At 46.2% G+C, this 23044-nt stretch overlaps 4 protein-coding genes across 5 annotated transcripts; all 4 read left to right on the forward strand.

Annotated features, from left to right (window-relative positions):
- The first annotated feature begins 948 nt into the window (after positions 1-948).
- LOC148654330 (uncharacterized) lies at positions 949-5261 on the forward strand. Of its 2 annotated transcripts, none has more exons than XR_015941338.1 (2): positions 949-1768; positions 2660-2772. XR_015941338.1 is itself a non-coding variant. In XM_088646360.1 (2 exons), exon 2 carries the CDS (start codon positions 2952-2954, stop codon positions 4215-4217), a length of 1266 nt encoding a protein of 421 aa, XP_088502486.1. In that variant the 5' UTR covers positions 1614-1768; positions 2759-2951; the 3' UTR covers positions 4218-5261. The 2 variants fall into 2 exon arrangements, 1 of the variants encoding a protein (XP_088502486.1); XM_088646360.1 differs by having other exon boundaries at positions 1614-1768; positions 2759-5261.
- A 1092-nt stretch (positions 5262-6353) lies between these two features.
- LOC148654331 (uncharacterized) lies at positions 6354-11005 on the forward strand. Its single transcript, XM_088646294.1, has 2 exons — positions 6354-6761; positions 7806-11005. Exon 2 carries the CDS (start codon positions 7999-8001, stop codon positions 9922-9924), a length of 1926 nt encoding a protein of 641 aa, XP_088502420.1. The 5' UTR covers positions 6354-6761; positions 7806-7998; the 3' UTR covers positions 9925-11005.
- A 3029-nt stretch (positions 11006-14034) lies between these two features.
- Positions 14035-16820, forward strand: LOC148654332 (uncharacterized). Its single transcript, XM_088646349.1, has one exon. The coding sequence runs from the start codon at positions 15325-15327 to the stop codon at positions 16744-16746; it is 1422 nt and encodes a 473-aa protein (XP_088502475.1). The 5' UTR covers positions 14035-15324; the 3' UTR covers positions 16747-16820.
- A 1035-nt stretch (positions 16821-17855) lies between these two features.
- Positions 17856-22729, forward strand: LOC148654333 (uncharacterized). Its single transcript, XM_088646362.1, has 2 exons — positions 17856-18023; positions 20198-22729. Exon 2 carries the CDS (start codon positions 20391-20393, stop codon positions 21639-21641), a length of 1251 nt encoding a protein of 416 aa, XP_088502488.1. The 5' UTR covers positions 17856-18023; positions 20198-20390; the 3' UTR covers positions 21642-22729.
- The last annotated feature ends 315 nt before the right edge of the window (positions 22730-23044 follow it).

A 23044-nucleotide genomic window follows, 5' to 3' on the forward strand; every position in this document is an offset into this window, starting at 1 on the left:
CCGTGGGTATGCTCACTGGATTCTCATGCCTCTTCCCCGAGGGTGAGTTAGTGAGGTACAGAATTCTGCCTCGAGACTTTCTGCGATAGGAGATGTCTTGCGTTTGCCAACCTAGGGTCCCTGTATTCTAGTGTATTCTGGAAGAAGCTGTTGTTGGGACGACCCGGGTTCTCCCCACCCCTCTCGCTTGAGTATAAATCTGACTTATTCAGATTCAAGCTGGGACTTGATCTCTTCTGTTAATTCAGTATCACAGCAGATTGATTCAGGAGTATTCGGATATGTGTCGGTTTCTTATGCATGTTCTGGTGTCGTATCAAAAACTTTTTATTATATAATTCGAATCCGACTGTTAATGACTGTTTAATTGATTCCTGACGGTCGTCCAGAACTCTCCGGATTTACTGTTCCAGTTTCGAATTCTTGCACTAAATGGCAAAAGAAACCTCAGAGCAGTGCAGCGTAGTGCTGGGAGCACCTGAGAGCTGGTCTGGGGAGATGGTCTTCATTGGGGATGACCCAGAGCCCCACAGCAGGCAGAATGACCTACAAGGCAGAAGAATGACCTTTTTCTGTCCCCCTACTGAGTTTCTCCGGGTCAGGAGTGTCCACTTCTGTCAGAACATATCCAGATATATCGGAAGTAGAAAACAAGGCAAATTAAAATGACTTCTACAAGGTTGAACTCAGTAGTCAGCGTCACCTTCTTGTTATTGAACATTTATATACATCGTGTAAAATGTGATTGTGACACAGGATCAGACTCACTGTCTGTTCCTCAGGCTGGGACAGGAGATCACGCACTGTATTATTATTATTGAAAGACAGGCTCGCTGTCTGTTCCTTAGGCTGGGACAGGAGATCACACACTGTATTATTATTATTGAGAGACAGGCTCACTGTCTGTTCCTCAGGCTGGGACAGGAGGTCACACGCTGAATTATTATTATTGAGAGACAGGCTCACTGTCTGTTCCTCAGGCTGGGACAGGAGATCACACACTGTATTATTATTGAGAGACGGGCTCACTGTCTGTTCCTCAGGCTGGGACAGGAGATCACACACTGTATTATTATTATTGAGAGACAGGCTCACTGTCTGTTCCTCAGGCTGGGACAGGAGATCACACACTGTATTATTATTAGCATTAGTATTTCTCACAGTGCAGTAGAAACTGCATCTCTGTCTCCGTTTCTCTCAGGTCTATCTGTTAATCTCCAATCAAGCAACCTACACTCCGCTATATAAATGTCGCTATTTTTCTGGTGTCACACCAAACACTGGTCGACTAAACATTATGCCATACTTTATAAAAACAATATAATGCTCGTGGTTAATCGAACAAAACATTATTTTATTTTAAAATAAATTATTTTGTATAGATTTCTTTTACTTATAGTATGTAAAATTTAGTAAAAGACTTACTTAAATTACTATAATTAACTCGGTGCTCACTTTTTCTCATATTCAAATCAAATTGATGTTATTCCTTTCACATTTACTGTTATAAGCAGGAAACTTGTATTTACCGCGTCAGTGCTGTAAGAGCTGTACAGGAAGGGGGCGGGGTCTTTCCCTCTCTCAGGGCGGGACTTCCTGTCTCGCGCTGCTGGAGCACACAGAGGGTCCCAGCTCGCGCCAGTGGGGCTGCGCGTGTCTGCGCTGTGCAGGGTCTCGCCTGCAGGTCCGTCCCGCTGGAAGAACAAGTCTCCCTCCATCAGGAGAACCGGACTCCCTGAGCCGCCCTGAGCGGGTCCCTGCTGGGCCGGTGAGTCACACTGAGTCTGAGTCCGTCTGTTGACATCGGAGCTCATTTCTGACCGCAGCCTGCGGGCTGCTCCCCAGATGTGGGACTTGATGAGCCCGCTGTCTGCGCTGTGTCCTCTCGCCCTGAGCACAGGGTGCAGGTGTTGATCCTGCTGGGACTGTGGTTCCGCTGGGCGCACAGTGCCCACCCGGACCCGGACCCGCTCAGCGCCCGTTACTATGGCTACCATAAAGCGCTCACCGGAAGCCGGAAGTGCGCTGGAGACGTTTGTGTCCGTCAGTAATTCTACAAACACGATATCAACCTGAAAGAATAAGGGGGAAATTCGGGATATTTTAAACGATTTAGAAATTTCTCCTGTAAGGCGTTTTATACATTAAACGGAGATGATTGAAGCAGCCCGAGCTCCGGTTTGCGGTGGTTCTGGTTCGGTTTCCTCCACAAAACAGTTTCCTTCAGTAAGAGGGGAGTCCCAGCGGGTTCAGGACCAGTCCCAGCGAGTCCAGTGACGAGCACAGAGAGGTGTTATTAGTGTCTTCATGCTTCAGAGCTGTTTATATTGAGCCCCCTGCAGTGGGAGTGAAGAGAGAACAGTGTCCTGTTGTCTCTGTCTCGTCCCCTGGACTGTCAGCCTGCTCCTGCGGTCGGGACAGGTCCGCTGTAAGAGATCAGATCCAGATTTAACTGCGAGATTGCTGGGACCCAATTCTTTTTAATTATTGTGTTCAGTGTAATAAGACTCTGCTAAGCTCCTTTGGTCACATGTTTCATACAGTAACCAGTAAAATCTGGTTATGAAAGTTAAACAGTGAGAGAGAAATATTTTACAGACAAAAATGTCCATTCTCAGAGCAAGTGAATAAAGTCTCCTTCTGTGTGTCTCTCCCCCAGGAGCTGTAGAGACCAGCGCTCTCCCTGACACTGGGGACAGGGCTCCAGTCTGATCAGAGCTGTTATTAAAGTCTCTTCTCCTGTGTGTCTGTCCCCCAGGAGCTGTAGAGACCAGCGCTCTCCCTGACACTGGGGACAGGGCTCCACTGAGCTGCAGCACTGCGAGCAGGAGTGGGGCTCCAGTCTGAGGCAGGACACAGAGCCCACAGCTCCTGAAGACAGACAGGGGCTCCCTGAGCAGCACAGGACCAGACAGAGTGAGGAGGAGCTCAGAGGACCAGAGTCTGTCCACATGGCAGAGCCAGAGACAGGCTGTGTTACACAAGGACTCAGTGCGTCAGGGTGTGCTCTGTGTGTGAAGGGTGAGCTGGGAACTCAGGATGCAGTAGGATGTGGTTGTGTTGAACACAAACTCCAGAATCAGGAATCTAAGAGTTTTAAAACAGAAACTCAGTGTGAGACACAAGGACTTGATCTTCAAGAATCTCATGAATCCTGTTCAGATGTTGTGTCTCCCAGTGTGAAGAATGAAAGTGATCTGGACTCCAGCTGCACTGCAGAACTGTCCAGGATTCAGTCCCTCAGCACTGCAGCACTGGAAACTTCCCATCAGGAGTCTGACCAGATTAAAACACAGACTGAGGAACCACTGAGCATCTGTGCAGAAGATCTCAAGAATCTCAAGAAACGGACTCACACGGGAGAGAAACTGCTCTGCTGTGAACATTGTGGGAAGAGTTTCAATCAGGCAGGAGCCCTCAAGGATCATGAACGGATTCACACAGGAGAGAGACCGTACTGCTGTGAACTCTGTGGGAAGAGTTTCAACCGTTCAGGAACCCTCAGAAGTCACAAACGGATTCACACAGGAGAGAGACCGTACTGCTGTGAACAGTGTGGGAAGAGTTTTCATGTGGCAGCATCTCTCAGGCGTCATGAAAGGATTCACACAGGAGAGAGACCGTACTGCTGTGAGCAGTGTGGGAAGAGTTTCAATCAAGCAGCAAATCTCAAGATTCATGAACGGATTCACACAGGAGAGAAACCATACTGCTGTGAACAGTGTGGGAAGAGCTTCAACCAGGCAGGAGTCCTCAAGTATCATGAACGGATCCACACAGGTGAGAGACCGTACTGCTGTGAGCAGTGTGGGAAGAGTTTTAATCAGGCAACAAATCTTAAGATTCATGAACGGATTCACACAGGAGATAGACTGTACTGGTGTGAACAGTGTGGGAAGAGTTTCAAACAGGCAGGAGCCCTCAAGTATCATGAAAAGATTCACACAGGAGAGAAACCGTACTGGTGTGAACACTGTGGAAAGAGCTTCAGTTTGGCAACAAATCTCAAGACTCATGAACGGATTCACACCAGAGAGAAACCTTTCTGCTGTGAACATTGTGGGAAGAGTTTTAGTCAGGCAGGAGCCCTCAAGTATCACGAGCGGATTCACACTAGAGACAGACCATACTGCTGTGAGCACTGTGGGAAGAGTTTCAACCGTTCAGGAAACCTGAAACGTCATGAACGGATTCACACAGCAAAGAAACGCTTGTAGCAGCAACGCGTGTTATTTTACCTAGAATGAGGTGATATGAAATATTATTAGACATCTCTCTGTCGTTCTTACCAAACAACCTGAGCCTCATCATGAAAGTAAAGGAATGCCGCTAAGAAATGGTGCCATTTGTCAAGGATCTTCCAACACACATGAACACAGATCAGGACCTTATCAAGATGTCTAAATAAGCCAGCTGCTGTATCCCCCTGCAGCTCACAGCTGGCAACGCACCGGAGCTCAGACAGGTGTGTGTCTAGCCAGCACCTGGATGATAGACCTCCTGGGAAAGGTAGTTGGACCAGTAGGGGGTGCTCTCCCCCTATGGTCTGTGTGGGTCCTAATGCGCCAGTATGTTGACGGGCCCACTATACTGGTAGAAGGTTCTTTGGATGAGACGTAAAAGCGAGGTCCTGACTCCCTGTGGTCATTAACAATCCCAGGGCGTCTCTCGAGAAGAGTAGGGGTGTTACCCCAGTGTCCTGGCCACCTCAGCTTTCCCAGGAGGTCACCCCTCCAGCTACTGAGCTGCAGCGGGCTGCCAGAGGTGAGGTGCAGGGCGACACAGCTTGTTGTAGCTTTTAATGGAGTGGAATGTCATTTAAGGGTCAATTGCAACGGACTGAAGGCTGTGTACTAACCGCAGATCGGCCCCTGGGTACCGGGCAGCTCCGCGGTGAAACAGTCAGAGACCTTCAGGCCCATCGCAACCGACTTGCCCCCTGAAATCAGTCAGCAGTGAACCTCCCCGGAATCGCAGCGAACACAGAGCACCAGCTGCCGCCCTCAGGAGGTGACTAAAGGAGGGAACCACCTGGTAACTTGGGTTCAGCAGCTCAGTCAGCTCAGTCCCGGGACCCAGCGGAGCACTGGACCACAAGAAGACATTGGCGAACATAATGGAAACAATATCGTCACTACGTCGCGAACTTATGCGTCTGTCCCATGGGAAACGATTGTAATATTTAACTAAAGTGGCTTTCCAGTCGTACCCCATTTACTTATAATAAAGTTTATTAATACGTGTCATTTATCAATAATAAAGCTTAATGTCTCATCTTTTCCTGTATTATAGTTCATGTATATAGAGCGCTTTGTATGCAGCAGTGAGTTTTCAGACCGCCTGGGTTGTGAAGAGAACTGACATGAAGGAAAGTCCCTTTTTTTTAATGGGCTGTATGCCTTAAACGTGTTCGGTCACAGCTGGGTAGCAGCGGAATAGATTTTTTTGTCATTTTTATCGGAATAGGACTCGACAGCCGTGGTTCTCGTGGGGAAGCAGGGATATTCCTGCGTCTGGGAGACAGGGAAGGAGCTGTGGGTTGGGTCAGTGTGGAGCGCTTTAAAGAGGAAAAAACAAACTTCAGCATCTTTTTAAAAGTGATTAGTGACCGATCTTCAGAACGCTGCCCCCCTCTCTGTCCTGTGGCAGTAGGGCCTTCTTCAAGTGCGACACCACAAGTAGGCTCCACAACCGAAATGTTGTGTTGCTTTTCTTTTCGGGCGTGGACTTAACATTTTCTTGTTCCTTTGCGTATATCAACACGGCCTCTGTGTTAGTTTACTAATCAGATTAATGTTCTGATAGGGACCCGCCCCCCGCAGTCCGTGTTCATTAGAACCACAACAACGCTGAGCCCTCAGTGCCGTGCTGAGCAGACGTTCAGCTGGTCTCCAGTTTTGTTCCAGTGTTTCACTGCCGTTCAGCTCGGAGCTGGAGATGATCTGACAAGTGGGCAACTTAGCACACAGAGGCTGGCCAACTCCAAAAGTTCATCGCAACGGACATATTAGCATTGACAAGGCAATTTTGTTGTGTGAATGTATTTCCAACGGTATTACCAACACATCAGTTATAGATAGATGTTCTTTTTCCATTTTCCATTTTGACAATTATTACAATAAACTTCCTAAATATAAACGTTTTGCAAATCAATCCAGAACAAGTTTGTGGAGAGAGGATTAACAAATGTCAGTTTATTTTCCAGCCTTACAGAATACGCATAAATCATCTTGCTTAAAACTATACATTTTTAGTTTAACATGGTAAAACCTAACACCACTTTTTCAAGTTACTTCTTTAACACCATTTGTGAGGCTGTACATGTATCATGAGTTCCCTGGTCCGCCTCTCTCTATCTTCCGGTGTCACACACAAACCTGTCCGCTAACTCATTTACTAAATGTATCGGGACAAGCACAAAATCAGTTATAAATCACATAATTCAAGTGGTTAAATTATTAAATCGCAATCCAAAATGTGTAAAACATCATCAAATGTATTTTATATTTTGTACTTGTTAATTTTATTTTAAAGTATTATTTAATTTCTATATCGTACTATTATCAACAATAATAAAATAAAGCTGTAGAGGAAGGGGGCGTGGTCTTCTCTCCTCTCAGGGAGGGACTTCCTGTCTCGCGCCAGTGGGGCTGCGCTGTGCAGGGTCTCGCCTGCAGGTCCGTCCCGCTGGAAGAACAAGTGTCCCTCCATCAGGAGAACCGGACTCCCTGAGCCGCCCTGAGCGGGTCCCTGCTGGGCCGGTGAGTCACACTGAGTCTGAGTCCGTCTGTTGACATCGGAGCTCATTTCTGACCGCAGCCTGCGGGCTGCTCCCCAGATGTGGGACTTGATGAGCCCGCTGTCTGCGCTGTGTCCTCTCGCCCTGAGCACAGGGTGCAGGTGTTGATCCTGCTGGGACTGTGGTTCCGCTGGGCGCACAGTGCCCACCCGGACCCGGACCCGGACCCGCTCAGCGCCCGTTACTATGGTTACCATAAAGCGCTCACCGGAAGCCGGAAGTGCGCTGGAAATATTGTACCAGTAAATAAATTGGAATTGAAAACATTCAACACTGTTCAAAATAATTATTAAAAACAAAACATTTAACCTTCTCAGACATTTGAAAATTTATCGTGTAACTGTTTACTCTGAAGCGGCGCAAACGCACCGTCTGATCCGGGCTGTTCGGGTCCAGTGTCCCCAGAATAACAGAACATTTCGAGCCGGACCCGGTCCGTGTTTCTGAGGTCTCGGGTCCGTTTCCCTCAGTGAGAGGAGCGGAGTGGAGTCCTGTGGAGTCCCAGCGAGTCCAGTGACGAGCACAGAGAGGTGTTATTAGTGTCTTCATGCTTCAGAGCTGTTTATATTGAGCCCCCTGCAGTGGGAGTGAAGAGAGAACAGTGTCCTGTTGTTTCTGTCTCGTCCCCTGGACTGTCAGCCTGCTCCTGTGTCTGGGACCCAAATCTTTTTAATAATTGTGTTCAGTGTAAGAAGACTCTGCTAAACTCTTTTGGTCACATGTTTCATACATTTTCTTCTTGAAAGAAAAAGTCTAACAAATACTAACTTGTACATTGAATGTGTCCTGAGATTAGTAGGGGATTGTATTAATTTAACGTCAATAATACAGACACTAACACATCTGAAAATATCTTTATTGAGGTAAATGTGGTAAAGAAAGTTTGAATAAGTTAAATAAAATCTGGTTATGAAAGTTAAACAGTGAGAGAGGAATATTTTACAGACAAAAATGTCTGTTCTCAGAGCAAGTGGATAAAGTCTCCTTCTGTGTGTCTCTCCCCCAGGAGCTGTAGAGACCAGCGCTCTCCCTGACACTGGGGACAGGGCTCCACTGAGCTGCAGCACTGTGAGCAGGAGTGGGGCTCCAGTCTGAGGCAGGACACAGAGCCCACAGCTCCTGAAGACAGACAGGGGCTCCCTGAGCAGCACAGGACCAGACAGAGTGAGGAGGAGCTCAGAGGACCAGAGTCTGTCCACATGGCAGAGCCAGAGACAGGCTGTGTTACACAAGGACTCAGTGCGTCAGGGTGTGCTCTGTGTGTGAAGGGTGAGCTGGGAACTCAGGATGCAGTAGGATGTGGTTGTGTTGAACACAAACTCCAGATACTGGAATCTAAGAGTTTTAAAACAGAACCTCAGTGTGAGACACAAGGATTTGATGCTCAAGAATCTCATGAATCCTGTTCAGATGTTGTGTCTCCCAGAGTGAAGAGTGAAAGTGATCTGGACTCCAGCTACACTGCAGATCTGTCCAGGATCCAGTCCCTCAGCACTGCAGCACCGGAGTCCCATCAGGAGTCTGACCAGAGTAATACAGAGCGCAAAGAACAATTGAGCATCTGTCCAGGAACTGTCAACAATCAGGAACAGATTCACACAGGAGGAAGACGATACTGCTGTGAACAGTGTGGGAAGAGTTTCAGGTGGGCAGGATCTCTTAAGCGTCATGAGCAGATTCACACAGGAGAGAGACCGTACTGCTGTGAACAGTGTGGGAAGAGTTTCAACCATTCAGGAACTCTGAGAAGTCACAAACGGATTCACACAGGAGAGAGACCGTACTGCTGTGAACAGTGTGGGAAGAGTTTCATTAGGAGGGAAGACCTTAAGATTCATGAACGGATTCACACAGGAGAGAGACCGTACTGCTGTGAACACTGTGGGAAGAGTTTCAAATATTCAGGTGCACTCAAGCATCATGAAAGGATTCACACAGGAGAGAGACCGTACTGCTGTGAACACTGTGGGAAGAGTTTCAAGCAGGCAGGAGCCCTTAAGACTCACGAACGGATTCACACAGGAGAGAGACCGTACTGCTGTGAGCACTGTGGGAAGAGTTTCAGTGACGCTGGAGCCCTCAAGTGTCATGAACGAGTTCACACAGGAGAGAGACCGTACTGCTGCAAACAGTGCGGGAAAAGTTTCAATCAGGCAGGAGCCCTTAAGAGTCATGAGCGGATTCACACAAGAGAGAGACCGTACTGCTGTGAACAGCTGGGAAAGAGTTTCAAGTTGGCAGCACAGCTTAAAATTAATGAGATTCACAAGGGAGAGAGACCGTACTGCTGTGAGCACTGTGGGAAAACCTTCAACCAGACAGGAGCCCTTAAAAGTCATGAGCGGATTCACACTGGAGAGAGACCGTATTGCTGTCAACAGTGTGGGAAAAGTTTCAAGCAGTCAGGAGCCCTCAAACATCATGAGCGGATCCACACAGGAGAGAGACCATACTGCTGTGAGCAGTGTGGGAAGAGTTTCCGTGTAGCAACAGCTCTCAGGTGTCATGAACGGATTCACACGGGAGAGAGACCGTACTGCTGTAAACAGTGTGGGAAGAGTTTCAATTTTGCAGCACAGCTCAAGATACATGAACGGATTCACACCGGAGAGAGACCGTACTCCTGTGAACAGTGTGGGAAGAGTTTCAAGCAGGCGGGGGCCCTCAAGCATCACGAACGGATTCACACAGGAGAGAGGCCGTACTGCTGTGAGCAGTGTGGGAAGAGTTTCAGTGTGGCAACAGCTCTCAGGTGTCATGAACGGATTCACACCGGAGAGAGACCGTACTGCTGTAAACAGTGTGGGAAGAGTTTCAACCAGGCAGGAGCCCTCAAGAGTCATGAGCGGATTCACACAGGAGAGAGACCGTACTGCTGTGAACAGTGTGGGAAGAGCTTCAAGTATTCAGAAGCCCTCAAGCATCATGAGGAGATTCATACAGGCGAGAGACGGTACTGCTGTGATCAGTGTGGGAAGAGTTTCCATAACGCAGCCAATCTGAAGAGACATGAACGGGTTCACACTGGAGAGAGACCGTACTGCTGTGAACAGTGTGGGAAGAGCTTCAGCCAGGTAGCACACCTGAAGTGTCACGAACGGGTTCACACTGGAGAGAAATCATAACGCTCTTCAATAGTGTGGGAAGAGTTTCAGCCCTCAAACGTCATAAAGGAATTCATACTGGACAGAAACCTTCGAAGTGGGAAAGTATAGTATTTAAAGTAAAACTAAGTGCTATGAAAGCTGCTTTGACTAAGCAGAACAGTGTAAGAGTTTGATCACAATCTTCCAGGTCTGTATCACAGACGAGACTGTCATGAAGCTCTCTAAATTCTTAGTATTCTGATGATATATCGTGCAGCTCAACTCCATTGTGTTTTGCTAGTCTCTTTCTGTTATGACTACAGGTCTGAGGTCACTATCCGTCCCCTACAATGACATTCATCAATGAGGGATATGCACAGAGGGTAACAGGATTGTCCCTGTTAACATCCTCACCCATCGCCAGTTGTGATGTTGTACTTTAAACACTGATTCACAACTTGTTGTCATAGGCGAACTCATTCGCTTCTCACTTCTCCAATTTACCTGACATAAATTATCATGATGCCTCTTTTTTGCAGAGATGCCCTCAGCGGCAGGACTAAGTATAGTTCTCTGCACTGGGACACTCCCAGCACACAGCAAGCAGCTGGCAACTGGGACCACAGACCAGCCCAGCTCCGTCTTCTCACTGGGGAAATTTTAAATTCACCAAGAATGTTGGCCAGTGGATCTTTGAGTATAAAATGTCTTTATTCACGTTATAATTCCTGAGAGTTCAACTATTATACTGAATACAAATTTGATATTTAGAAACCGTGTGAGAATGGAAATCATTATGCGTGGTTGATTCCTAATGGTTTCTATGTTACAGTAAATGAAAACCATCAGATCACATCGTACTGTTGTGAACAGTGTGGTAAAAGGTTCAGTGTGGCAGGGCACCTGAGAGATGGCTTGGAGTGACTCTCTTCTCAAAGATACCCCAGTACCCCACAGCCAGCAGAATTACCTCAATGAAAACGCAGAAAAGCACAAAATGCAAATATTTGCACAGCCTTGAGTGTCTGCTTCTCTCAGAAAACATCCACATATATTGATAGAAGAAATACAAGACAAAGATGAAAGAGTGTAAATAAAAATAGTTTGGTTTATCCCCTTACTGTAACCTGTTATCCCTGATGTATCAAAAAAGGGTTTAAATATTCCAATTCAACAAACTTTATTGGCACGATCAATGAATTACAGTGTTGCCAAAATATATACAATATTTACAGACATTTATAATACAAACATGGTATTGGACATTTACGTAAATCACATAAAATCTTATGGTAAGACAGACTCACTGTCTCTTCCCTAGACTGACAGGAGATCACACACTGTATTATTATTATTGAGAGACAGACTCACTGTCTGTTCCTCAGGCTATGACAGGAGATCACACACTGTATTATTATTACTGAGAGACAGGCTCACTGTCTGTTCCTCAGGCTGGGACAGGAGATCACACACTGTATTATTATTATTATTGAGAGACAGGCTCACTGTCTGTTCCTCAGGCTGGGACAGGAGATCACACACTGTAATAGTATTACTGAGAGACAGGCTCACTGTCTGTTCCTCAGGCTGGGACAGGAGATCACACACTGTATTATTATTATTGAGAGACAGGCTCACTGTTCCTCAGGCTGGGACAGGAGATCACACACTGTATTATTATTATTGAGAGACAGGCTCACTGTCTGTTCCTCAGGCTGGGACAGGAGATCACACACTGTATTATTATTATTGAGAGACAGGCTCACTGTCTGTTCTTTAGACTGACAGGAGATCACACACTGTATTATTATTATTGAGAGACAGGCTCACTGTCTGTTCCTTAGACTGACAGGAGATCACACACTGTATTATTATTATTATTGAGAGACAGGCTCACTGTCTGTTCTTTAGACTGACAGGAGATCACACACTGTATTATTATTATTGAGAGACAGGCTCACTGTCTGTTCCTCAGGCTGGGACAGGAGATCACACACTGTATTATTATTATTATTGAGAGACAGGCTCACTGTCTGTTCTTTAGACTGACAGGAGATCACACACTGTATTATTATTATTGAGAGACAGGCTCACTGTCTGTTCTTTAGACTGACAGGAGATCACACACTGTATTATTATTATTGAGAGACAGGCTCCCTGTCTGTTCCTCAGGCTGGGACAGGAGATCACACACTGTATTATTATTATTGAGAGACGGGCTCACTGTCTGTTCGTCAGGCTGGGACAGGAGATCACACACTGTATTATTATTATTGAGAGACAGGCTCACTGTCTGTTCCTTAGACTGACAGGAGATCACACACTGTATTATTATTATTGAGAGACAGGCTCACTGTCTGTTCCTTAGACTGACAGGAGATCACACACTGTATTATTATTATTGAGAGACAGGCTCACTGTCTGTTCCTTAGACTGACAGGAGATCACACACTGCATTGAAAGACAGTTACTTTTCTAGTGTTAAAGAGTCTAAGAGTGAGGGACAATTGCACCAACCTGAAAGCAATGTTCTAACTGGAGAGAACTGAATTCGCTGTGTGATGTTGAAAGAGAGGTGGGTGCTCCCTGATAGTAGGGCATCACAGTAGTCTAACCTGCTGTGTACAAGAGCCTGGATTAATTTATCTGTGTCCTGAGAGAAACTGCCTTAATTTTGCAATATTACTTAACTGTAGGAAGCATGTTTTAGATACTGTTTTAACATGAGAGTTAAATGAGAGCCTTGTGTCTAATATAAGCCTAGGTTACGTGCTGAGTCTTGAGGCAAATTTTTAAATCCTCTGAGTTAATGCTGAAGTTATAGTAGTCCTGTCAGTATTGTTGCCTCCAAACAACGGAACCTCGGTTTTATCAGAGTTGAGTAACAAAAGGTGATCTGTCTCATCAAGTGAATTGAATGTCAGTTGAATAGATCTGTTGTAGTTTTTATTGTAATGGCACTCAACACTTGGGAAAGAAGGGATTTTCAGGAATCTGGGCTACAGGGAAGAAGCTGTGTTGGGTCAATGTGGAGTGCATTCAAGAAATAAAAACATCAGCATCTTTTTAAAAGTGATCTGTTTTAACAGTGCCGAAAGTCTCAGGAGACCGAACAGGAGTACCACAGATGCCACAGTGGTGGTGCTGGCTCTTTATGGACCGGTACACGGGCCAGATGAGATCGCAGCAAAACGTTGTTTTAAAATTCCAAATGTACCTTTATCTGGTGTATTTCGGCATTAATGCTTTCTTGAAATTAAAAATATTAAATTGACGGGGACATTCGGGGATACAGAGACACAACACAGGCAAAGTTGTCAGTTGTCAAACCTGTCTTCATCAGTTCAACATAGCCGTAATGTACTTATCTTCATCTCAAATGGAGAAGATCCACAATCATAATAAAAAAAGACATGAAATGCGTAAGACTTACATGTATACTATTGCAGAGAGAAATGTAGTCTATACATGAGACCGAAACAGCGATGTATTCGCTTATTAGCCTGGGAGTCTCCGTATGAATCTATACCGTTCATCAGTGGAAGAAAAAGCCGCTATAGTAGGATACCTGTTGAATCTCAAGCCCACAGCTGCTGTGCTCGCGTGTTTCGTGACTGCAAGCGAGTAACTCATTCGTAGTTACATGCCCTTATCTGGTATCTTTCAACATGAATGCCGTTCATAAATTAAAAAAAAACAACAACATTAAATAGTCAGGGACATGCGGTTATATGAAAACACGGCACAGGCAAAATCATTATAACGTGGCCTACGTATTCATTTAGCAATGAGATGAATGTTCCGGTGAAGGTCCCCCTGTAATCCCTGTAAATAAGAACAACAACTAAACTCATTTCTCCGTCCCGTACTGAGCACAAGCTCAGCTGCTCCCCAGCCTTGTTCCGCACTTGTTTGAACCTGTACGCAATGCACTCTGGGTACATGAGTCGTCCGGTGTCACACACAAACCTGTCCGCTAACCCCTTTACTCAATGCATCCGGTCCAATCACACCACCAGTTAGGAATCACATCATTCAAAGTGGTTTAACCATTAAATCGCAATTCAAAATTTGTCAAACATCCTCAGATGTATTTTATATTTTGGGCTTCTTAAATGTATTTTATTCGTTATTTCTTTTTCTATACTGTACTACAATTACCAACAGCAACAAAATAAAAGACGTAGGAGGGTAGGGGGGCGTGGTCTTCCGCTCCTCTCAGGGCGGGATTTCCGGTCTCGCGCTCTTATTGGAGCGCAGAGGGCTCCAGCTCGCTCTAGTCGAGCTGCAGGGTCTCGCCTGCAGGTCCGTCCCGCTGGAAGAACAAGTGTCCCTCCATCAGGAGAACCGGACTCCCTGAGCGGGTCCCTGCTGGGCCGGTGAGTCACACTGAGTCTGAGTCCGTCTGTTGACATCGGAGCTCATTTCTGACCGCAGCCTGCGGGCTGCTCCCCAGATGTGGGACTTGATGAGCCCGCTGTCTGCGCTGTGTCCTCTCGCCCTGAGCACAGGGTGCAGGTGTTGATCCTGCTGGGACTGTGGTTCCGCTGGGCGCACAGTGCCCACCCGGACCCGGACCCGCTCAGCGCCCGTTACTATGGTTACCGTAAAGCGCTCACCGGAAGCCGGAAGTGCGCTGGAGAAGGTTATAGCGGTAGAGATTTGTACAAGAACCATTTCGCCTTGAATTTTTTAAAGATAAAAGAATAAGCGAAAAAATTACATTTAACATTATGAGACGTTTAATAATGTGTAGCTCTACTGTGACGCGGTGCGAGCGCACAGTCTCATCTCCGCTGTTCGGGTCCGGTTTCACAAGGAGTTTCACCGTTCAGCATGACAGCGACACAGAACATGAGGCCAGTCCAGCCCAGGAGTTCAGCAGGAGAGACTGGAGGAAAATACAGTTGTGCAGCATCTTACTGTCTTACTTGAACTGAAGGAGACTAACAGGACATTATATTAATTTAACATAAATAATACAGCAATTAATAATTAAGTAAATATGGTTAGGAAAGCTATAGAGAAAGGAAGGAATGTTTCACAGATAACATGTTGCATAGTTGTCCTGATATACACTGTGTGGACTAATGTCATTCTCAGAGCAGGTGGATAATGTCTCCTTCTCCTGTGTGTCTCTCCCCCAGGAGCTGTAGAGACCAGCGCTCTCCCTGACACTGGGGACAGGGCTCCAGTCTGATCAGAGCTGTTATTAAAGTCTCTTCTCCTGTGTGTCTCTCCCCCAGGAGCTGTAGAGACCAGCGCTCTCCCTGACACTGGGGACAGGGCTCCACTGAGCTGCAGCACTGTGTGCAGGAGTGGGGCTCCAGTCTGAGGCAGGACACAGAGCCCACAGCTCCTGAAGACAGACAGGGGCTCCCTGAGCAGCACAGGACCAGACAGAGTGAGGAGGAGCTCAGAGGACCAGAGTCTGTCAACATGGCAGAGCCAGAGACAGGCTGTGTTACACAAGGACTCAGTGCGTCAGGGTGTGCTCTGTGTGTGAAGGGTGAGCTGGGAACTCAGGATGCAGTAGGATGTGGTTGTGTTGAACAGAAACTCCAGATACTGGAATCTAAGTGTTTTAAAACAGAACCTCAATGTGATACACAAGAACTTGATGCTCAAGAATCTCACGAATCCTGTTCAGATGTTGTGTCTCCCAGTGTGAAGAGTGAAAGTGATCTGGACTCCAGCTACACTGCAGATCTGTCCAGGATTCAGTCCCTCAGCTCAGCAGGACTGGAAACTGAGTCTCATCAGGAGTCTGACCAGATTAAAACACAGGACAAGGGACAAGTGAGCATCTGTACAGGAACTGTCGAGAATCATGAACAGAATCACACAGGAGAGAGACTGTACTGCTGTGAACTGTGTGGGAAGAGTTTCAGTCGGGCAGCAGCTCTCAAGTATCATGAGCGGATTCACACAGGTGAGAGACCGTACTGCTGTGAGCACTGTGGGAAGAGTTTCCATTTGGCAGCAGCCCTAAGGTGTCATGAACGGATTCACACAGGAGAGAAACCGTACTGCTGTGAACAGTGTGGGAAGAGTTTCAACCAGGTAGGAGCCCTCAAGAGTCACAAGCGGATCCACACAGGAGAGAGGCCGTACTGCTGTGAGCAGTGTGGGAAGAGTTTCAAATATCCAGCAGCCCTCAAGCATCATGAGCAGATTCACATAGGAGAGACACCATACTGCTGCAAGCACTGTGGGAAGAGTTGCTATTCTACAACACACCTTAAAACTCATGAACGTATTCACACGGGAGAGAGACCATATTGCTGCAAAGACTGTGGTAGGAGTTTCAACCAAGCAGGAACTCTCAAGAGTCACGAGCTGATTCACTCAGGAGAGAGACCGTTCTCCTGTGAACAGTGTGGGAAGAGCTTCACCCAGGTAGCAAATCTCAAGAAGCACACGTGGATTCACACAGGACAGACGCCACACTGCTGCAAACACTGTGGGAGGAGTTGCAGTTCTGCAGCACACCGTAAAATTCATGAACGGATTCACACTGGAGAGAGGCCGTACTGCTGTAAACACTGTGGGAAGAGTTTCAGCCAGACAGGAGCCCTCAAGAGTCATGAGCGGATCCACACAGGAGAGAGGCCGTACTGCTGCAAAGAGTGTGGGAAGAGCTTCACACAGGCAGGAGCCCTCCAGTATCATGAGCGGATTCACACTGGAGAGAGGCTTTATTGCTGCAAACACTGTGGGAAAACTTGCAGTTCTGCAGCACACCTTAAAATTCACGAACGGGTTCACACAGGAGAGAGACCGTACAGCTGTGAGCAGTGTGGGAAGAGTTTCAACCAGGCAGGGACTCTCAAGCGCCATGCGTGCATTCATACGAGATAGAAACCATTGGTGTAGAAAAGTACTTTATCTAATTTGGAGTTAAGTGCTATTAAAGATTTTTTTTTGTTGATTTATTTTGTGTTGCTTTCTTGAGGTGGTGTTGACGTTTTGACTAAAACTGTCTAACCAAGGAAGAAGAGGCTCCTTTTGATCATGATCTTCCAGGTCTGGACCACAGACCAGGCTGCCATGTAATTCTCTGACTTTTGATCCATCTAATTATGTAAAGCACGGGTTGACTCCATTTTGTCTTGCTAGTAACTGTATAGCAGAAAGAGACTATTAGTACAAGGTCACTGGTCATCATGTAAAGGTACAGTACATTCAATAATGAGCAATACGCACAGAGGATATCTGGACTGTCCCTGATAACATCCAGACCTATTGCTGGTTATCTTACTTTAAATTCTTACTTTTAAGTAAGAGTTTACTTACTTATCTTACCTTAAACTTTACCTTCTCGTGGGAGAGCTCACTGTCTCCTCCAGAAGTCATTGTCCTTCACACTCCTTCCTTCCAGAGCCATCCTCAGCAGCAGTAGGTGAAGTCCTCCATCCCCACAATGGGACACTCCCAACACACAGCAAGTTATGAGTTATATAAATAAATTGTATTGTGTATATTTTTTCCCCCATGTGTTAGAGTGTAAATTATGGTTCTTTGGTTCTTAAGGGTTGTCAAGAACATTTCCACTTTCTAATTGTTACAGTAAATAAAAACCATCTATTCGCACAGTACTGCTGTGTACATTGTGGGAAGAGGTTTGGTCTTTCCTGAGAGATGGAGTGGAGTGACTCTTCAAAGATGCCCCAGTATCCCACAACAAGCAAGATTACCTCAATAACAACACAGAGAAGCACAATAAAAGCTCTCTCTCCTCTTTAACTCTACAGAATTTCTAGGGACAAATACAAAATCCTTACACTAAATATCTGGGAAAAATCAATATAATACAAGTATAAGCGAAAACAAATCACATTTTTACATGTATAAAGCAGTGTCGTTCCCTTTTTCTTATACTAAATTAATATTACTTTTACATTTACTATTATAAGTAAAGAACTTGTATTTTCCGCGTCAGTGCGGAGCGCTGGAGGGAAGGGGGCGTGGTCTTCTCTCCTCTCAGGGAGGGACTTCCTGTCTCGCGCCAGTGGGGCTGCGCGTGTCTGCGCTGTGCAGGGTCTCGCCTGCAGGTCCGTCCCGCTGGAAGAACAAGTGTCCCTCCATCAGGAGAACCGGACTCCCTGAGCCGCCCTGAGCGGGTCCCTGCTGGGCCGGTGAGTCACACTGAGTCTGAGTCCGTCTGTTGACATCGGAGCTCATTTCTGACCGCAGCCTGCGGGCTGCTCCCCAGATGTGGGACTTGATGAGCCCGCTGTCTGCGCTGTGTCCTCTCGCCCTGAGCACAGGGTGCAGGTGTTGATCCTGCTGGGACTGTGGTTCCGCTGGGCGCACAGTGCCCACCCGGACCCGGACCCGAACCCGCTCAGCGCGCGTTACTATGGTTACCATAAAGAGCTCACCGGAAGCCGGAAGTGTGCTGGTGACGTTTATAGCTGTAGAGGTTTGTACAAGAACCATTTCGCATTGACATTTTTTAAAGATAAAAGAATAAGGGAAAATTATCATTTAACATTAAAAGACGTTTAATAATTTCTCGTGTTTCTGTTTACTGTGACGCGGTGCGAGCGCACAGTCTAATCCGGGCTGTTCGGGTCCGGTGTCCCCAGAATAACAGAACATTTCGAGCCGGACCCGGTCCGTGTTTCTGAGGTCTCGGGTCCGTTTCCCTCAGTGAGAGGAGCGGAGTGGAGTCCGGCTCGTCTTCCAGCGGACCCGAGTCCTGTGGAGTCCCAGCGAGTCCAGTGACGAGCACAGAGAGGTGTTATTAGTGTCTTCCTGCTTCAGAGCTGTTTATATTGAGCCCCCTGCAGTGGGAGTGAAGAGAGAACAGTGTCCTGTTGTTTCTGTCTCGTCCCCTGGACTGTCAGCCTGCTCCTGCGGTCGGGACAGGTCCGCTGGAAGAGATCAGATCCAGATCTAACTGCGAGATCGCCGGGTCTGTGTGAGTGAATCGTGACGGAATGAATGTTATTAGATATTGTTATTGTGATAATGATCAAAACCAAACTGTTTATACTAAATACTAAGTCCTGCAGTAGTGTAGTTTTTTACATTTTTTTTCTATTTGATACTGAACTAAGATCTATTCTCATTTGCTTTTTGTGTTTTAATGTAATTATAATGAACAGTGCTTGATAGTTATAGTTAAACGTGTTACACCTGTAATTTATTAGGTATTTTATAATTAGAGTCTAGTAAAGCTGCCTTTAACATCACCTCCCCCATGCTTCAGAGTTTTCTCAGAAGCACAAGACGAGCCAGGAGAGTCTGGGAGCCCAGATCTATTGACAGATGAGAGCAGGACAAGCCTGCAGCAGAGTGAAGGAGAGGTCAGGGTGTGGAGGGAGGAAGGACCTGCAGTGACCCCAGAAACAGCAGCTCGTGGGTGAGGCCTGGTGGAGGAGTGTCATGGCCTGGACATGAACCCCCTCCTCTGGGACCGGCCCACTCGTCTGGACTGATGAGTCCCTGATGAAGGAGCAGCAAAGTGAGCTGTGATCTCCACAGAGACAGGCCGTCTGCTTATGCAGAAGAAAGTGCTTCCTTCCTTAGTGGGCAGAGTTTCACTGTTCAGCATCACAGCAACACAGAACATGAGGCCCAGGTTTTAATTTCTGACAGTTTCCCTTATGCATTTTGAGGGCACTGTATACATCTGTGAAACATACAAAAAAGCACAAATATGTCTGCAAACTGCAAGTTGAGATGAATATGGTAGAAAACTTAATGAATCTCTTATGGAGAGGTGTGATATGTATCATTTCACCTTGAATTTTTTAAAGATAAAAGAATAAGGGAAAAATTACATTTAACATTATGAGACGTTTAATAATGTGTAGCTCTACTGTGACGTGGTGCGAGCGCACAGTCTCATCTCCGCTGTTCGGGTCCTGTTTCACAAAGAGTTTCACCGTTCAGCATGACAGCGACACAGAACATGAGGCCAGTCCAGCCCAGGAGTTCAGCAGGAGAGACTGGAGGAAAATACAGTTGTGCAGCATCTTACTGTCTTACTTGAACTGAAGGAGACTAACAGGACATTATATTAATTTAACATAAATAATACAGCAATTAATAATTAAGTAAATATGGTTAGGAAAACTATAGAGAAAGGAAGGAATGTTTCACAGATAACATGTTGCATAGTTGTCCTGATATACACTGTGTGGACATGTCATTCTCAGAGCAAGTGGATAATGTCTCCTTCTCCTGTCTGTCTCTCCCCCAGGAGCTGTAGAGACCAGCGCTCTCCCTGACACTGGGGACAGGGCTCCAGTCTGATCAGAGCTGTTATTAAAGTCTCTTCTCCTGTGTGTCTCTCCCCCAGGAGCTGTAGAGACCAGCGCTCTCCCTGACACTGGGGACAGGGCTCCACTGAGCTGCAGCACTGTGAGCAGGAGTGGGGCTCCAGTCTGAGGCAGGACACAGAGCCCACAGCTCCTGAAGACAGACAGGGGCTCCCTGAGCAGCACAGGACCAGACAGAGTGAGGAGGAGCTCAGAGGACCAGAGTCTGTCCACATGGCAGAGCCAGAGACAGGCTGTGTTACACAAGGACTCAGTGCGTCAGGGTGTGCTCTGTGTGTGAAGGGTGAGCTGGGAACTCAGGATGCAGTAGGATGTGGTTGTGTTGAACACAAACTCCAGATACTGGAATCTGAGAGTTTTAAAACAGAACCTCAGTGTGATACACGAGGATTTGATGCTCAAGAATATCATGAATGCTGTTCAGATATTGTGTCTTCCAGTGTGAAGAGTGAAAGTGATCTGGACTCCAGCTACACTGCAGATCTGTCCAGGATTCAGTCCCTCAGCACTGCAGCACTGGATACTGAGTCTCGTCAGGAATCTGACCAGATAAAATCTCAGGGCAAGGAATTGAGCATCTGTGCAGGAACTGTCAAGGATCATGAACAGAATCACACAGGAGAGAGGCCGTACTGCTGTGAACAGTGTGGGAAGAGTTTCACACAGGCAGGAGCCCTCCAGTATCATGAGCGGTTTCACACAGGTGAGAGACCGTACTGCTGTAAACACTGTGGGAAGAGTTTTATCCAGACAGGAGACCTCAAGCGTCACGAACGGATCCACACAGGAGAGAGGCCGTACTGCTGCAAACACTGTGGGAAGAGTTTCACACAGGCAGGAGCCCTCCAGTATCATGAGTGGATTCACACAGGAGAGAGGCTTTATTGCTGCAAACACTGTGGGAAGAGTTGTGGTTCTACAGCACACCTTAAAAATCACGAGCGGATTCACACAGGTGAGAGACCGTACTGCTGTGAGCACTGTGGGAAGAGTTTTAGCCATACAGGAGACCTCAAGCGTCACGAACGGATCCACACAGGAGAGAAACCGTACTGTTGCAATCACTGTGGGAAGAGTTTCACACAGGCAGGAGCCCTCCAGTATCATGAGCGGATTCACACTGGAGAGAGACCGTACTGCTGTAAACACTGTGGGAAGAGTTTTAGCCATACAGGAGGTCTCAAGCGTCACGAACGGATCCACACAGGAGAGAAACCGTACTGTTGCAATCACTGTGGGAAGAGTTTCACACGGGCAGGAGCCCTCCAGTATCATGAGCGGATTCACACTGGAGAGAGGCCTTATTGCTGCAAGCACTGTGGGAAGACTTGCAGTTCTGCAGCACACCTTAAAACTCATGAGCGGATCCACACAGGAGAGAGACCGTACAGCTGTGAGCAGTGTGGGAAGAGTTTCAACCAGACAGGAACTCTCAAGCGCCATCTGTGCATTCATACGAGATAGAAACCATTGGTGTGGAAAAGTACATTGTCTCGTTTGGAGTTAAGTGCTGTGAAAGATGATTTAATTTTTTTTTTGTCGCTTTCTCAAAGCAGCTTGGACTTTTTGACCGAAGCTTTATGTCCAAGGAGAACAGTGGAAGAAAGACGCTCCTTTTGATCATGATCTTCCAGGTCTGGACCACAGACCAGGCTGCCATGTAATTCTCTGACTTTTGATCCATCTAATTATTTAAAGCACGGGTTGACTCCATTTTGTCTTGCTAGTTACTGTATAGCAGAAAGAGACTATTAGTACAAGATCACTGGTCATCACATAAAGGTACAGTACATTCAATAATGAGCAATACGCACAGAGGATACCAGGACTGTCCCTGATATTATCCTGATCAATCGCTAGATATCTTACTTTAAACTCTACCATACAGCTCATTTTCATGGGAGAGCTCACAAGCTCCTCATGTCTCCTCCAGAAGTCTTTGTGATCGTCCTTTCTTGCAGAGCTGTCCTCAACAGTACTATCTAAAGCTGGTCAGAGCCAGTAGCTGCCAAATGGGACCCCAGACCAGCCCATCCTTGTCTTCTCGCTGGGAAATTTAATCTCGCCCAGAAGGTTGGGCAGTAGATCTTTCAGCATAAAATGTCTTTATTCACGTTAGAGTACGAAGACTTGAACTATTATTCCAAATAAGTTCAATAGTTCGTGCTAGTAATTACATTTTTACTTGTATGTGAGAATATGAATGTTGTTTACGTGATAAAACCTCTTAATTACTGATGAAACCTCTGAGCTGGAGAAGAACACGTTCCAATCAAGACACTTTAACTGTGACTTGACCTATTTTCCTTTTAATTCCTGAAAGAAAGATTAACCTTTCGTATTACAGCAGATCGATTCTCAGATGTATTCTATTACTATCACTCTTTGGTTTCCTATGCATGTTTTGGTACCATAGAAATAAATTGTATTGTGTATCTTTTTTTCCCCATGTGTTAGAGTGTAAATTCTGATTCTTTGGTTCTTATTGGTTGTCAAGAACATTTCCAGTTTCTAATTGTTACAGTAAATAAAAACCATCTAATCGCACAGTACTGCTGTGTACGTTGTGGGTAGAGGTTTGGTCTTTCCTGAGAGATGGAGTGGAGTGACTCTTCAAAGATGCCCCAGTATCCCACAACAAGCAAGATTACCTCAATAAAAACACAGAGAAGCACAATAAAAAGCTCTCTCTCCTCTTTAACTCTACAGAATTTCTAGGGACAAATACAAAATCCTTACACTAAATATCCGGGAAAAATCAATATAATACAAGTATAAGCGAAAACAAATCACATTTTTACATGTATAAAGCAGTGTCGTTCCCTTTTTCTTATACTAAATTAATATTACTTTTACATTTACTATTA

This window comes from Lepisosteus platostomus, chromosome 9, assembly GCF_059453375.1.
Source record: "Lepisosteus platostomus isolate fLepPlt1 chromosome 9, fLepPlt1.hap1, whole genome shotgun sequence".
Classification (NCBI taxonomy): Eukaryota; Metazoa; Chordata; class Actinopteri; order Semionotiformes; family Lepisosteidae; genus Lepisosteus; species Lepisosteus platostomus.